This window comes from Antennarius striatus, chromosome 20 (assembly GCF_040054535.1).
Source record: "Antennarius striatus isolate MH-2024 chromosome 20, ASM4005453v1, whole genome shotgun sequence".
In the NCBI taxonomy this organism is placed as follows: Eukaryota; Metazoa; Chordata; class Actinopteri; order Lophiiformes; family Antennariidae; genus Antennarius; species Antennarius striatus.
Genome location: NC_090795.1, coordinates 4467091 through 4485076, shown reverse-complemented (window position 1 = coordinate 4485076; position 17986 = coordinate 4467091). Strand labels below are relative to the sequence as shown.

At 40.3% G+C, this 17986-nt stretch overlaps 1 protein-coding gene across 1 annotated transcript in view; it reads left to right on the top strand.

Moving 5' to 3' along the window:
- Positions 1-5844: 5844 nt before the first annotated feature.
- pou6f2 (POU class 6 homeobox 2) overlaps positions 5845-17986 on the top strand; it is a 57573-nt gene continuing 45431 nt past the window's right edge. Inside the window, exon 1 of the mRNA XM_068304383.1 lies at positions 5845-6016. Coding sequence (XP_068160484.1) covers positions 5845-6016 — 172 coding nt within the window. The remainder of the gene's footprint in view (positions 6017-17986) is intronic.

Below are 17986 nucleotides of genomic sequence, written 5' to 3'. Positions count from 1 at the left end.
CCTAATGCACTGATACCAAGAGGGAATTTTTTTTTTTCTTTACAATCTACTTAGCAATGATTTATTGATTGTGGCTTCCACCCTCACAGAGAATTACCGATCCTTTTTGGGAAATCAGATTTTCACACCTTTCATGAGTGTGTGTGTGTGTGTGTGTGTATGTCGCAGGTCTCCAGAGACTGTGGGGGGAAACTGACTTTGAGGAGGAGTGGTGTGTGAATCTCGGTGTTGTCACTCCAATGCTGCCACTGTTATGCCCAGTGGATGGTTCTGATCCTCTGCTGCTCACTCTATAGTTTTGCATTATTTATTGGCTGATAATCTAGCATCTGAGCTCGATTTCAATATGATTTAAGTCTGTTTTAACCCTTTAAAACAGCAGCGTGTCCGCTCTCATATCATAAGCATGCAGGAGGCTCATTTCATAGAATAAAAGGAGAATAATAAAAACAACCCTTGCCCTCATAGGAGGAGTCAGATTAGTGTGTTGAAAGCTTTGATGCTCCAGAATGTCAGCGCCGCAGATCGATCTTGCAAAGCACACACACACACATATACACCTGACCAATCAGAGGTGTCTATCTGCTGAGGACCTGCTGGGCATCGTGGTTTACAAGCTTCAAAGAGCTCCTTTTAATACACTGCTTTGATAGCCCTCAGCCTTCACTGACCCGCCGACCATTCACTGGGGAGCATTTTAGCCGTAGCTGAGTAGAGAAGGATAATGGCTGAGCATATTAATGAGCGTTGAAAAGAAATCACGTCAAATATTGACCACTGGTGTGCTTTTCCTTAAGAGTATATCCAGAGAAGGTAGATGAAATAGTTTTACAGATGCAATAATCCAAACTTAATGCCTTTTTCCTGAGTGAATCATTATTAATAATTACACTATTAGACATCAGCATTCATGAAAGAGTTTTGGTGAAATTCTTGCTCAACTATTGAGGCTCCATTGACCAGCAGAGACAGGAACAGTTTGGTTAATAACCCTAAGGGGGAGACAAATCATCATCTATCATTGCACATTAGTCCTCCTGGGATATTTGCCTGATAAAGTAAGGTGACAGTCGGAACAGTTATTTAAACCAACATTTCATGCATTAGTGCAAACATGTCAAGGTTAAATATGTGATATTTTAAACATTAATATAATCTAAAACAAGTATTAAGTGTAAAGAAATTTTACTATGTGTTTTGTAATCTCACTTTTTCTGTTCTTTTTAAAGTATTTTATGATATGGTTGGGTTTTTCTGTTTTGTCAGTAAAAGATTTCATCAACCGCGTGTGGATGTCTGAGATTTAACGATCAACAGCCTTTTTCTGTAAACTGTAATTTTAAAGTTCTTGAGAAGGCTACAGTTTTGTTTGATGTTTTTCAGCTCTCTTATAAGATAAATCAGCTCTCTAACATTTAACAAAGTGGTGACTTAATGTACGATTTGAGTTGGCTTTAAATAATTTTGAATTACATGTAATACCTGCACTTCACCCGCGGTGCACTGGCGTCGTGCCCGGAGTGTCCCCCGCCTCACGCCCTATGCCACTGGGATAGGCTCAAGCCCCCTGGGACCCGATACGGCGGATGTAGCGGTGGTAATATGAAAACGACTGACTGACTGACCTGCACTTCACATCACAACAACTACTGATGAATGGCACATTTACCTGTTATAATCATTTTGAAAGAAAGCTGGCACATATTTATAGAAGATAGTCAACTTTTTATATTGCTTTAGTGCTTGGTTAATATTTGTTCTCTTTTGAGCACCCAAACAACATGATTTGACAGCAATATTACTGTTTATAAGAACAGTCTGAAGGAGAAATCCAGTCCTGGAAGGGTTTAATGTATGTCCATATTGTGTGTTTTTCAGTGTCTCAGGTGTGAAGAGTCCTGTCCCTGCATGCTCTTGGCACAAGGCAGGGAAACAGACAGGTCACAGTACATCAGCGGCTTCATAAAGAATGTGTGTCACTTCCCCACAGTATTATAACACTGATCAGGTTCACAGTTTGTAGATTTAACAGGAGAAGTAAAAAAAAGTGTACACAAAAATAGCAGTATTGACCTGTGTTGTGAATGTACTTGATTAAGGCTGATTTAACTGTTGTCAGTGATAATTGTTCAGATTCCCTCCAAGAAGGCTGCTTGGTTTCCCTCTTATGTAAAGCAGCAGATAGTTTGACATGATGTCACTCACTGATTGACAATTTGTCATTCTTTTTTTTTTTAATCATTAGTAGCTGATAAAAACAGAATTTCACTGATGGAGGTTTCTTCACAATCTAGGCTCATAATATCTGAAGGTATGTCAAATTTAACGTGGAATTGAATCAGCACCGTTTCAGCTATGATTTGATCTCAGTTGGAGTCTTTAACATTATTATTATTTTTATCTTGCGGCTTTGAATTTTCTTTGAGCCCTTTAGATTCAAACATTCCGGATCAGGAATATTACATTACAGATCATCCTTTGATATGAGCCAGATCTGATCTGTAACATTTAGTCTAATCATTTTAGACTTTATCCATGACTTATCCTGCACTGGTAAAGAATCCTTTAAAGAAATCCCGACGATGATCTTGATGGAACTAAACTGTAATTGTTTGTTCTGTGGTCTGAAAAAATTCATGAGCATGATCATTTCATCTGGTTTCTATTATTTGACTATTTTCAATTTAAAGCTAAAAGATATTCTGCCTAATATCTATTAAAAGAACAATTTTGTCAATATTTCATATAATTTTGCTTTTAAAAATGACTGAAGTAACTAACTGAAACATTACCAAGACAAAAAAAATCCGTTTGTCGACTGGAGTATCACACTTTTAACAATCTTCCACAAATTAATGATGCATGTTGATGGATGCTCTGCACAAAATGGTAACATATCTAAATATTTTTGCATCAACTGCTTACGTGAAATGTCTGAACACAGATATGGAGTCTCTGTTTTACTGTTTAAGCTGTTTTGTTACTCCATCATGAATGCTGGAGTACGTATTAGAATGAGATATAAGAGTATTATAACATAAACAATGAGTATTGATTCTTTTTTCTCAATAACTAAAGGATCAGGGATTGGACTGGAGGCTCACTGGAGAAACCGTTGGCTATTACCATGGATATCTGGTGACGCTCCGGCCTCTCCGCTAGCTGCCGGCCGTTCGGCCACTGGGGGTGTTTGGTGAGGAGGAGGCAGAGGGAGGATCAAGTGCTTTTTCTTGTTCCTTCAACCGGCTCCCGGGCTGCAGCCCAAATGAACAAACAGAGAAGAAATGCGAGCCTCTTTTCTGCTTCCGCCAACCCTTTTATACACACACACACAAACTGACATTACAGCTTCAGCCAGGGGTCTGAGGGTCAGTTTCAAAAGATAATCCATTACACACCCGCTGCTTAGAGTAATGCAATTCCTCCAATTTCTCCTTCCTTAAATATTGTTTTTTATTAAGGCTTTTGACAATCAGATTACAGTTATCCCATTATGTGAGATTGCATTACTCCTCGAGCTTAAATTAATAAACACACCCAACTCGGCGGCACGATTGTAAATAGGCGAAGCTAGCAGTTTTAAAATTAAGTAATTAACAACAATGAAAGATGGTGAGAGATGTGCTGCCCTCTTATCCCGGAGCCTCAGAGGCCGGGGGGAAGATTAGAGCTCTGATCTCATTCCCAGCACTTGTTTGGAGTCTGTCAGGAAGAGAAATGCCAGCATTAGAGAGGTTCCGCCACACTCCTGATATGATGAAATAAGGAGAAAAGGGGAAAGGGAAAAAGATGGAGGGATGGACAGAAAGGACCATGCCCTTCTCTGAAGTGTCATGAGCTTGTTTATTCTATTTTTCATCGTAGCTGCTGGGGCAAAGATTCCTATTTTTTCTTTGGACCCGCCCCCCCCTCCCTTCCTTGTAACAAAAACCACCGCTCTCATTTTTTATAGGTCTTGCAAACTCTCATGCCCCGGTGAAAATTACATTGTGAAACAGTAGAATTTTCAGCTCTGCCTGTGCTCTCGCCTGTCCCTCTGAGCTTTCAAACAGTCAACAGACTGTGAAGAATAAATAATAAAAAACTATTGATTATTTTGATGACTGCAAGATTCAATTAGGTATTAATTTTGCCCTCCAGTGGACCTATCAAGCAACTCAAAGGATGGGAGCTGAGTGGGGGTGGAGGAGTGTGGCCGGGCTCAGACAGAGGGGAAAATGTGTTTACCTCGGCAGGCAGGGAGGTGCATTGATGCGCATTGTCCCACATTTAAGTGCTCCACAAATGAAGCCCTGATGACTAGTGACATTGTTATGAGCAATATAAGTATTGACCAGCCCGCTCAGGGTTTTAACGACACTTTAAACTATTTGTATTGATTAACATTTTCATAGATTACCATGTGTCATATCAAACAGGGACGATTTCAGTGATGAACGCAGCAAAGAGGCCCCTTTGGGCACAAACACATTGACCAAAGTGGGGGGTAGGTTCAGGGACGAGGCAAACCTCACCCACCTCGTTTCCCCCTCTATGCAGGTCAGCTGTTCTCTGCTTAAATATATTTAAGTTGTGCTCTATTCATAAATGAGGAGGCGCGTCCTGCGTCTCAGGAGGGTTTGGACGCCGTCTGAGGAGCTCTTCTGTCCGGGGGACACGAAGGGGAAGAGAGAAAGTGGGAGGGAGCGCATTTGTATGTGGGTGTGTAGCGGAAAGGGAGTGAGGGAGGAGGTGACGTCTCCAACACTCGTTTTAGGAGGAAACCTTGAACCTGTGGTGGACATTCAGACACAAAGGTTGAGTTAGCTGTTTCTGGTTTAGTAGAAAGCATGTCTTTGCAGCGCGACGGTGTGTTTTAGCTGACCGACTTCATTTGGACTTTTTGAAAACTCTTATTTTACTCTTTTCTTCTGGAGCTTTGTTTAGGTAAGACAACTTTTAATACCTGTCTGCACCAGTAGACCCTATTCTGGTACCGATCTGCAAGCAATGGGTGAAATACCATCATAAAAGCATTCAGATCTTAATAGAATTCATAAAATCATCCCAAATTTAGTTGGAAAAAATATGTAAAAAAGCAATGCTTTGTTTTTACTTTGTCACTTAAAAAATCAGAAGGGGAAAGCTCTATTTAAAAGGGTTCAGACTGATAACGCTCCAGTCTCTAATCTCCTCTCTAATCAAGTGAATGATGTTCATTCTGGCTTCTGAGTGCCAACAAAAATGAAAATAATTGGGATGAAATTTTGGCAGCATCTGTGACTTCACCTCTTGTTTAAATCAGGCCTTAAGTTCACGTTTCCTCACAAGATGTCACCTTTGATCCCATTTTGTGTCCCTAGCTGTGTGAAAATTCCTATAATCACTGGTGTGTATTTTCACTTCTATGTTTAGATGTAGAATTATATTTATATCATTTATTTATCAGTGCACAGCCAATGGACCTCTTTGTAGGCTGCTGTCAGCTTAGTGTTTGCTGAAGATGAGGCACATGTCAGGTCGTAATGAGCCCTTGGAGATGGATGTATTGCTGTTTTAGGACTGCAGGGTGTAATGGTAAAGCCACGCGATCCGTAACAATTCTTCACCAGGCAGCAGCCGGCAGTATCAGCGGGGTAGCACCAGCCTCAGATAAAAGAGAGCTGGAGAGGGAGGGAGCAGGAGAGAGAGGGAGAGTGATGAGTGAGCAATAGAAAGGAGAAGCTGGGTAGAGGGAGTAAGTAGAGACACAGAGAAGGAGCCAGAGAGGGTGAGACACCGAAGCACATCTAACCAGGGGTGTTTTCTCTTTTTTTTTTCTCCTCCCTGTTTCCCACCTGGGCTCCCAGCTCCCAACTGGATCCGATGATTACAGGGCAGCTGAGCAAGCCGCTGCTCTCCCTGCGCAGCGACATGAGCGTGGCAGAACTCCGGGCAGACGACAAAGCGGCCACCCCAGACAGCGACCTGAACGACGAGCCCCTGCTCCTGCCCTCCGAGCCCGTGGACCGAGAGGGCACCCCCAACAAGCTGTACGGTAAGTCGGCTCGCGCCTCTTTCCTGACCCCTTCTGCTTCATTCCACTTGCTGGCTGGGGTGTGTTTTTCTGGGCAGCAGTGAGATGAGGGCACCCGGTGCTGGGACAGGTGTGAGCAGCGTCAGGCAGCAAACTAAGTTCAAGTGCAGTGAATGAGTTTGGGTCTTTATCATTCTGCATTAGTAAAGTCCTATAATTCCAATGAGGCACTTTCAGATGAGTTATTTTCAGAAAACAAGTTTTTTTGTTTTTGGTCTTGTAACAGTTTGAAAGATGCTGCACATGTTTATCACACAATCCATCATCAATGTTTTTTTGTGTGTGATATTTTAATACCCCTTTGGCAACTTTTTTGAATGAGTCTCATTTATGTAAAAGTTTCAAAACCCTTTAAAAAATACAATTTAAACTGTCTGGATAATTTGATTCTCCTCAACTTTCACAGATCTGGTTCTTTTCCTTCATTGATGCAAAGAAAATAAAAAATTTGTGATTAATTAGAATTAATTTAAAATCTAATTAATTTATTTTGTGTGAAATATGATAGGAATATATCGTCTGTCCATCAAATCTAGTGCTATCATTTCCAAATTATTATAGAGGCTTTCTTCTGACATTCATTTATTTTTTACTTTTTGACTTTTTTCATAGCTAATTACTTTTAAATTAGCAACATCCATATCAGAGAAACTCATTATTTATACATTTATCTCATTAAGTGTTCACACTTTGATTTGGTGTTTGCCTAATGTGTGTGTGTATGTGTGTGTCTGTGTTTTCTTATCATGAGCTGTCATGTGCAGTGATTTGATTACTGGGCCTTATTGCAAATCAGTTTATAATGCACAAATTCAGTAAAAAGTATCTTCTGTAATCAGAAAGGTCATTTAGTCCACAAGTTTTCGTTTGTGTTGAGATTCTGTTGTCAGTATCAGAAAAAACTGGTTAAATAATCAGAATTCATATATTTAATGTCAAGGAAATAATATTTTTTGAGAAATATATCATTTATCATTTCAATAAATAATTTTTAAGGCTTTTCCTTTTTTGTGCACAATTAATTTCACCGGAAAACTCCCAACCATGAAATACTGCACATTTAAAAGGGATCATTTACTTTCCACATTACATCCTCATTATTAACTTTTTTTTATGAAGTTTAAATATTTAATAAAATGTTTATTTTTTTCTGTGGATCTGAGGTGGCAGGAGAAATTCCCTTCTCCTACAGCTTCAGATATTTTCTCTTTCGAATATCAAAACATTTTGTGTCTGTTTGTGTTCTGACTTTCTGTTTATTTTTCTGAAAGTTAAATTGTGTGTGTGTGTGTGTGTGTGTGTGTGTGTGTGTGTGTGTGTGTGTGTGTGTGTGTGTGTGTGTGTGTGTGTGTGTTATGCTGCTCATATCCTGAGCTTGCCAGATATTTGTGAGCTACTTGAAATAAGGGTTTGGAGGAGGGTTTGTGAATTATTACCCTCAAACTTCATCAGCGACAGTTCAAATGTCCTTCAGATCCTTTTTCCAGGAATAAGGCAAAGCTGCAGCCTCTGAACAAGAAGTGTGTCCTGCAAGATCTGCAAGAAGAGTTGCAATTTAGTTTAATAAGCGTCATCTGTCCTCCCTTCTTCTGTCTGGCTCCTGCTGTTTTTACATCACTTCCTTTTGGTCCTCTTTGCTGGCATGAATTTAAATGCTGATAAATGTTTTACTATTTATTTATATCGCTATTCTAGGTTTTAGTGTCTATTATGTGCTTGGTTGGTGCATGTGACTGGTTGGAGCCGCTCTGGGGTAACTTTGGGCTTCACGGTGTCCCTCTGCCCAGTGGCAGAGCCCTGGGCCTTGCCGATGGCAGGTATGGTTTGGGAACGCTTCCCAAATGACCTGTGAGGGGGGAAAAAAGACACGGAGGGATAGTCAGACATTTTCTTTTGGTGTGGGAGGTAGGAAGGAAGAGACATTTGTGGGAGAGGGGGATTTGAAGAAGAGAGACTCGACGTCTTTCCTGAAATGCAACCAGACAAACAGGAAGTTTCCCATTGTTCCCTTTTTGGATATTTTTAACTGGAAAGATTGATGTAATGAATCTGAATCCATTTGAATTTGTTTTACATTTGAGTTTATTTGTGTCTAAAGTAATACTCTCCTTTCACTCCGTTATCAACAGGAACTGTTGAGGGTTTGTAGTATTCAGACTTTTTATTTATGTGAGTTTGAACTGTGCAGCAGCAACAAATGTTTTTTCTCTTCTCCTTGCATTGTGATGACGAAGGGATGCAGTTTCTCTCTGATAAAAAGCTGTAGCTTCATGTTTGGTGTATCACATGCATATTATTAGCACCTTCAAGGGTATATGCAAATCCCGCTGGTCCCCTTCCACTCTAATGTTACTGAATCCACTGTTTTTTACAATGTTGTGAAAACTGACCACGTTTGGATTTTCTACTGAGCAGAGAACATTCTTGATTCATAACAGCTGAGGGGATAGCCTACCTGTAGGCTATCAATCTTTATTTGTGCAAGGTGGCCCAAAGAGAGCAGATCGCTCTCTTTGTCATGGGCCCCGTGTTTACAGGACAAATAAATAGTCATGAAAAACAACACATACAATAAATATAGAATATAAAATACAACATAAAGAAGCTTAAACGTAACGCTCACACTGCTTCTAGATGACTAAAAAGGACTTTAAAAGGACCGAAAGTGATAAGAGAATCCGATGGCTTAATGACCTTAAGGCTACATTTTTCCACTTCTATCTGGCAAAAAAATTCTGAGCCGTTTTCCACTCTTTTGAGGATGAATTAGTCTTAAAATCTAATGCATAATTGTACGATGTACTGCAGAAATCACCTAAAAAGTTCCGATACTCTCAGAAGAATAAGATCACCTCCCAGCGGGGGCTGTTTGCAAAGGTGTGGTAAACATACAACCCTGAACAGTATCGAATCTTTAAAAGAAAATTGCCGTTGTTCTATATGAACTGTGATAAACCTGCGCATCAATTTCTGTGCTGTCATTACATGTGGCATACGCGTGTTTTCAGAGTCTGCCACAACTTTTCTTCCCCACTGAGCTGAGGCATGACATTAAAAGTCAGAGGGAGATGATGACAATGGCAGTCATGTTTGGCTACGCTAAATTGTCCACCTTCTAAACCCACCACATGCTTACCGCGGTGGTGAAAGGGTCGTTCTCCTCCTAAAAGCTTGCCTGTGCAAATAGTCTTCCACTCCAGCTAACAGGGGCTACGAGGCACCACAAACATCCTGCCGCCTTGTATTTATTCTGAGCAGAAGTGGACATTAGGTGGGAAAGCGGTGGTTAGTAGGGCAAGCAATTTTTTCAGAGGACAAGATGGTGTTGGATGTGTACAGTTTCTGTCTTCTCTTCTCAAGCAAATCTCCCCCTTTCAGACATCAACAGACAAGATAATAAGACACTCAGAGCACAATTCTGTATTATATTCAGCAACCAAAGGCTCATCTCTTGTCAGTTTGCATTTACTCTCCCAAGGATGTGACGCTTCTATCATCATGCTGTCAGAGAGAGCCAGGCTGGAACGACAGGAGCACTCATTTTATACACTTACTGTCTGCATCAAATGGTCTGCACTTATACAGATTTTGCCAAAATGGTGGAGCATTTTCTCAAAGGTCACCTCGAGACCCCCCCTCCACCTACCTCCCTAAAATGATTTGTTGTATAGGAGGTCATTCAGAGCAAGAAGTCCGGAGAAAATGCAGCATCTACTGTAATACTGCTGTTTGCTTGAGTACATGCAGGATTTAATTTCATCTAATCAGTTACTGGTCATGCACACGGGACTGTCAATTTGTTTTTATTATTATTCGCATTGTTTCCTGTTTTAATGGAGCTTGAAACAATTTCTACCTTGTGAAAGTTCCCTGAATATTTTTTTTCTTTGCAGACTGTGAGTTTAACTGTCTAGGTTCCCGTATCATTGCTTCACCTGCGTTTTATGATCCAATATTTAACTTATGTGATCAGTTATGTTTGTTGAAAGCTAAAAATGTTGAAAAATATACATAGAAAAATAGACACACAGATGGAGAATGCAAACCAAAGGTGAGACATAATGTTAATCCTTTCTTCCTTTTTGTTCAGGTTAATTCATAGCATATATTAAATATCATACATACGAGATTATGGTTTGGATATTTCATGCAGGATTCTCACACACATGCACATAGAGAGAGAAAAAGAGACAATAACACACACGCTGACTGCTGCAGGCATGAGTTGTTATTATTTTTGTGTAATCAGCTTAGTGGGTAGGATGCATGGTGGGATAGGCTGCTTGCTGATGCAAAGAGCCTCGTAATGTTGTATGGTGATGTTAAGTAATAAAGTGGTGTAAACCCGGCGCTGAATGGGCCACACTGAGTAAATAAGAGTGGATAAAGTAGACAGAGAGAGAACAAGTCTCTCCCCAGGAGATGGATCTCATTATGGGGATTTCAGTCGTCTGCATGAACTTGAAAACAAGCTTAATGCGTGCCTGTAAAGCAGGTGTAACACATCTGCTAATGCGCCCACAGCACCCGCGGCTACAGCAGCACAATCGCCGCGTTGCACGCAGGACAGGGAGGATGAGCGATCTTGTTTTCGATCAGCAAAAGGTCGTCCCGTTTCACGGATGCAAGAATGACTTTCAACACATGGAAGTTATTTTTTACAGAACTTATATTTAAAGCTAAGAAAATCATCTGTGGCTTCAAATGAAGGTGTTCCAAAGAAAAGGTGCATTACACATTCTGTCGCTGTGGAGAAAATAGATTGAATTTCAATATTCAATCATTTTAGTGATGCGCTTTCTTTAAGTTGGGGAATCATTTTCAAAAAAAAAACAAAAAACGTATATGTTGTTGCGCTCCATAACCAATATCAATAAGCCTTTCATGTAGAGCTAACAAAGAGGCATCGCATCTCCTGGCACGGACCCGGCTGGTGTTGTTGAGATGTAATTGAAGCTGCAAGGGTCACATTTTCGAAATAGAAATTACAGTCTTGTCTTTGACTTGTGTGGCGTGAACCAGAGATGCATCCCACAGCCCTTGTGTCCTTCACAAGCCTTTATTATTTATAACGCTCGCTCTTTGAGCAATGACCAGTACTAATGCATAACCTTCTGTCCTTCTGGCTGATTCGCTTCCTTTGAAACCAAAGATTGAGGCAGGAGTAGTGGGTGTACGGTGGATGAGGCAGGGGTGTGGGTGGTGTTGGTGTAGCGAGGGGGGGGGGTGGGTACTATAGGGCAGTGGAGATCCAGGCTATCGAGAAGTTATTATGTTTTTTCCCTTTATATCTGAGGATGTGGAATAACACTGTGATGATTCTTTTCTCCAGAATAGAGTTATGTGCTTCAAAGCAATACTATTTCCTGATATCCCTCCTTCCACTATTTGTCTGCTCTACAAGAATAATGTCTTGGAAGGGGCGGGGTGGGGTCTGGCGAGTGTCTTTGCGACATGATTATTTGCTTGTTTCCACCTTTTCCCGCTCAGTTCTGTAAATATCACTGCGAGACAGTCACAATGAATATTTGCTCAGATAAACTAATTTCTGGATAAACTCTGTTTAGCTCGGCTCCGGCGGAGGTAAAGATGAACTCCGGCGCAGCTTGTTTCGCCTGACGTTATCCCACAGTGATTGAGCCTGTGATGCAGCGCTGGTGTGATCCATTGTTATTATACCTCTATGACAGAAGGAGCGGGTGAGGAAGGGAGGAGGAGGAGGAGGAGAGGAGGTTTTGAGGGGGCAAGGGGTAGAAAGTGGGACATAGGCAGCATTAGTGCCAGATAGCCTGGGGGCCTCGGGATGATGTGTCAGGCGTGACATGTGGGTGTCTCACCCCACACTCAAACACACACCACTCCTCACGCCCCACCGGCTGTTTCCAAACATCCAGGAGTTGACCACGTCCGACACCGAGTGGACAAAAATCATTAAAAGATGCTGTTTTACATCATCAAAGGTCATCTTATGGACGTTTCTGTCATTGATCAATGTGGTAATCCCATTTTTGATTAAGATCATGACTGGGGAATTGTGAAAAAAAAAAAAAAACTCGTTGAGGATTTCCTATGGTGATGTGACTTAAATTTACCAGCAAACAGTAAGAAAAATAGTGGATCCTGTAAAGCAGGAGAACTCCACACATCCTAAACCGGTGATTGACATCTTTGTAAGAAGCTTCAAATGACTCTTCAAATTGAAAAATGTCTTCTTGATTCATCCTCTGTCAACTGACTAATGGACTAATTGACTGTCAGAACCAGTCACAAAAGATGAAGAGTATTTCCAACTTCAGTCGACAGAAGGAACTCTAGGCAGTCAGGTTTTATTCTTCCGTTTGTTGAAGTCATAATTAAGGCTGTAACTCTACTTTGGATTGATTAATTGAGTAAACGTTTGATCTGTAAAACAGAAAATAATGTTATTTATCACCCTGACCAAAGCCCAAATCCATTTAAGTCACATGATTAAAAAAAGAAAGACACAGAAAGCTCAAAACAAAATCATTTTCTTTTGCTTGAAAAATAACATCTTGTGTTGAAGTGATTTCATGATTTCAACTCTAATCCTAAGAGCCTCAGGTTGACGGAGGTGACGGAGGAGGGCCTTTATTCAGCACTGGGTTGCAGGCAGGAAGCAGCAGAATCCCATTTACAGCAAATATCATTTAAGTAATATAAGAGCTGGAGCAATAGCGAATTAGGCATCTCCTAAAAGGCTTAGCGCTCTCCAGAGCTATTCTTCATCTCCGCTTCCCTCTTTCGCCGATTGGCCGTAAAAGGATGAGGAATAATTTGGATTTTTGCGTGCCTCTTTCAACCCTGAGCTGATCAGGTTGACATTGGTTTTTGGGAATGAGGAGAACACACCACAACAGATGTGGAAAGTATCCCATGCCTCCATCTCCTCCGCCCCTGTTCCCTTCTCCACCCTCACCACTCTGTCGCACTGTCTCTCCTTCTTGACCTTTGAAACAGGCATTGCCTCTTCTCGTCAATTTACCTCCCCCTGGTCCCTCTTGTGTTTGCGCTGCTTCCTTGTCCACTCCAGCATCAAGGGAGAGACAGGTAAGAGCTGGAGCAGAAGCGCTCTCATGTCAAAGAGCCTTTCGCCTGAGGTCTGTGGCCACCAACAAGAGCGTGAGTGTCGGAGCTCACTGCTTTAGGTATAATTTGCACGTAGATTTTCCACTCGTTCGTCACTTCTCACTTCTACTAAATGTAGTGTAAGATTTCCTGACATTTCCAGAGATCTCTATTACTCTACTTCATCCAGTCCCTCGCTGCTCTTCTTCTCCTCCTCCTTCTTTTTCTGCCTTCATAGTCTTCCCTCCTCTGTTTATGGCTTAACAATAATCTAAGCAACAGTCGCTGAACTGCTGAGTGAACTCTTTTCTGTTCTGACTCCACCTTCTTTGTAATTCCTTCGCGCCATAATTCCACTTTGTGCCGGGATAATGAATGAGACCTTTTTTTTTCTCTTCCTGTAGGGTCCGCACCGTCGTGCGATGAAGAATCAGGCTTTAATTTTTAGATCCTAGGGAGATTGCTTTGGCCTCTTCTGCCTCTTGCCCTGCACTGGGCTCTTAATTAAGGAAATGACAGCCCTTGCAGCAGCAGCAGCAGCCATAATGTAACTAATAGTGTTACAGGCAGACACTCAAAAGTCAGTCTCCAGAGATTTTCTATTCCCAGAAACACTATTGAGCTGCAGCAACGTCTTCACTCCAGCTCTAAACAGAGTATTACTTCTCTGCCGGCCCAGAGGGAGCCATCTGACTAAGAGCACCTGGAGTTATTGGCAGCAGATTATGCCCTGTGATATTGTTGAGGGCTTTGGTGGGAGTAATGAAACGCCGGCCGAAATCACTGGTGATTTCTCTTGCATTCTGCAAACAGTTAAGTAATGCAAAGCCCACATTACACCTCATAGGCTGTTCTCTTCCAATATAAAATCACTTTTTTTGGATTCTATTTCAGGGCTGCGTTAGATAAAGTCGAAAGTGAAATTTTCTGTCGCTTCCTATTTCCTCCACCAAGGAGGTTTTGTGATTGGTTTGGCTTGTTTGTTTGAAAGATTAAGCATAAACTCTCGGATGGATTTGCATGAAATATTTGTTACAGGACAGTTTACATGATTTTGGTTTAGAACTATAGAACGATGTACAGCGAGTCGATCAAACTCTTTCACTCTCAGCTCTTGTCACAATGTCACAACAACTTTCACCGTGATCTCAACAAAATCAATGATCAGACAATTTAGGACAATTGCTTATGTATTGATGGAATTAAGCCTTGTGTGTATGATGTGACATTTTTTATGCTTCAACAGCTTTTGCAGCACAACACAAAGTCTGACGTTGAAAATTATATTACTTGTGCTAAAATTGTCTCTACCTCAATAATTCAACTTACAATGAAAGTAACAAATTTATAATCTTCTGTCTTTTTAAATGTGCTCACATCTGAAATGATTTTCTTCAGATTATATTTTAGCAGCCAAATGATTGACAACATCTTAATAGCAAACACATGCACTCAGGCAGACATTTTCAAAAGGACCATTATAAAAATGGGGGTTGGCTTGTTCATTCTGAATAGGCTGAATCGTTACCGGGCCTCTCTCCTACATTTGACAACTTACATAATGCATTTCCACTAAAATAGCTTAAGTGTTAAAGCTTCTTTTATGGGCAAAAATTGATTCATAAATGCACCGAGGCAAAAGCTAACACGAACACAAAGCTTTCTATTTTATTCAGACTGTCAATGTATGAAGCACTTGCATTAGACAAGGTGGCATGCTGATTGCTTTATGAAATCCAGGCTAATTGTTTTGTGGTGCGGTCCTTGGGGCACCTTGCATTAAGACAGGCCCAATGAAGTCAAATAAATATTGCTCTTTGCACCCCACCCCCACTTAACCACCCACATACTGCACACACACACAGACCTTCTGCCTTGTGTGGCATTGAAAGCCGCTCTGCAGTGACCACTTTGGTGATCAATGACAGAAAATTCATACAGTAGACTATTGGCGATATTTCAGTGACTTACGTCTAGTGACATTACAAGGTAATAAAGATAATTATTTCACTTGCAACAAGAAGCTTTTCCATGAAAACAGCATCTTGTAATCTGATTTAATTCATGTAATAAAATCCTTTTTCACACTGCCAGTCAAGGTCATGATAAATATGCAGTGTGGATATAATTAGGAAAAACTACTGTAAGATAAGTGTAAAGTCACAAATCGCTTCTTCTTTTGTCAGTAAGAGCATTCATTCCGTTTTATTCATAGTGTAACTAAAGTAAATCACATCATCAAAACACTCTTCCTTGTAAATTCTCTGTTTTCCTATGCATACAAATACAGTATATAGCACATACATTTTAAAATCATTCACATCGAATAAGTTTTTCTTTTGTTGTTTTCTGGTTTGTTTTTTTAGGAAAAACCAAGTCATGTGGTAAGATTCTAGTAATAAAAAAGAATTGGAGATTGACTCCCTGGATATTTCTCCTGTCAGCTATTTAATTTAGTTAAAGAAATTACACAAATCCTCTGGGGGAAGATGTGCATGTGTATTTATTTATTATTGATTTCCCCCCTGCTATAAACATGTTAACGTTAGAGGGATTTGAGGGGGGGTTGAGGCTTTCTGAGATATTGTGAAATGATGCAATGAAAGGCATCAAAGATTTCTTATTCAGTTTCTTTATCAGATAGAATAAATTATTCACAACCAATGTCTTAATCATGAGTGATGCCGCTTATCATGTCTCATCGCTTAGAACTGAATATCATAATTTAGCCTTTGGTTTTCTTATGATCATACTTGGATAAGATCATCTTTTATCACAGTTTACCAGCTGTCTTTTAGAGAAACACTTTTGTGTTGGTTGAGTTGGTTATAAATAAAATCTTTCAAGTTGCAGGAAAGACATAATCAAACTCTGATAACGTATTAAGTGAGAATTATCTGTTTAAAGAAAAACACCTTTTACTGCTGTTAAATTCACTATAAATACAAAACTATACAGCAAATTATGAAGATGTTGTGCTTAAACTTTCATTTTTATATTCCTGATCTTAATTCCTAATACCGGGATTGTGAACTAGTGATCCATAATGGGTGAAATAATCGGTGAAAAGAGCCCGGCTTGTCAAAATGTACTCTGCGTTATGGAGCTGATGGGCAAGGAGTATGTGGAGGCCAGCCAGCCAGAGGTGGAAACCAGCAAGAAAAGCTGGCTTCCCCTTGGGCTTTCGCATCAACCATCAAATGCTTGAGGTTTCCTCAGTCTTGGCTTTCGCCAATTATTTGGATTTTATGTAAAGATGAAGTGATTTTTGTTGGCGGATGGGACTTTAAAATGTAATGCACAAATATATTTGACAGGCAATGAGATCTTGCTGTTGAGCGGTACTTTTTGTATGGAGCTTTCATAAAAGGACTCGAAGCCACTGCATGCCCTGTATGTTTTACAAGAAAAAGCCTTTTCATCCATGAATAGAAAGACACAATACAGCGGGGTTTTATTCTTTATTTAAAAAAACTGCCATATTCCATTTAAGAAAATCGATCTCACAGAGGAAATGTGATGACATTTTTTTAATTCATTGCTGAGATTGTGCTGCTTAACAAGGTTGTGTGCCCTTCAAATGCTTTTCCACGTGATTGGCTTGACTTCATCTGCAAAATCCACTTTATTCAGGGCAAGAGCTGCTTTATTAAGGTGACAGCACAGTTGAAAAACTGTTTCATTTACTTTTCGAGAGGGTTTCTTTAATACATTCAAAACAGAATCATACTTATTAAATTACAGATTACACATGGCCTTTTTTTTAAATGGCCAAATTGGTGTGTTTTTTAAATAAGTCAGTTCATTTTATTGTACTTTTAGGTTGCCTTCACTGAGTTCAAAGTGCTTATGTGTACTTTAATGTATTTTTTGAAAATACAACTCTCAGACAAAGAGTGTTTTAATGCTTCTTTTCAGGGACCAAAACAGAATAATGCCCTTTACCGCATGTACATTATCTGCATCCTGTATTTATATAGCAGCTAAATAAGAATAAGAAACCATTATAATTCAGAAAAATAGATTTCTGGATAGTTTATTATGAGTTTCTACCAGAGCGTGTGTGACATCAAACAAAAATACAAGCAGGTACTTCTAGAAAAACAAGACGACTACGGATGAGAGCGATAGAAGCGTAAAAGCACTTCATTAACAGATAACATAATTTCTCCATTCATCATTTACACTCAAAAAACAGCCTGTGTCATGTGATCTGCTCCTTCAATACAACAACAAACCAACAACAAATACAAACCATGCCACAATGCAAAGTTGTCCATGAGCAGATGTACTATCCTGGTGTTGACATAACTTCACATCTGTGTTCATTGTTTCCACGCTGTGCAGCTTTGGTTTCGGTCGCATCTTGTTTGTCTGGTTTGTTTTGAGCGAATGGGAACCAAAATCAATCTCTGGAATCACTTTGAACTTGGATCCTGATTTGTCCAAGCTGTTTGGTTGAAGCTTTAATTTTCTGGCAATTTAGATCTGAGCGACTCGTCTTCACAATCCTTTCTGTCACTAGTGAAACACTGGAACTTGATACGATCAACGTCAAAGGTTGAGGGTCGGGGCAGCTTTTTGAACCTTTTAGGGGCGGTCCATGCTCGGTGCGCTGCAGTAAGATTCTGCCAGATAGGGATTGCTATGATATCCAATTGTCGGTGTCCTTTATTTTCCCTGCAGCCATCAGCAAGCTTATTATCATGTCCCTGTCTGCCCCGCTCCACTCTGCCCTCATAGCAAACAGATCTAATTGTGTCTCATGGCTGCAGGCTCAGTGCAGAGAGCGGGGGGGAGTGGGTTTAGATGAGTGATACTCAGGGATGTAAATGGCTGAATAAT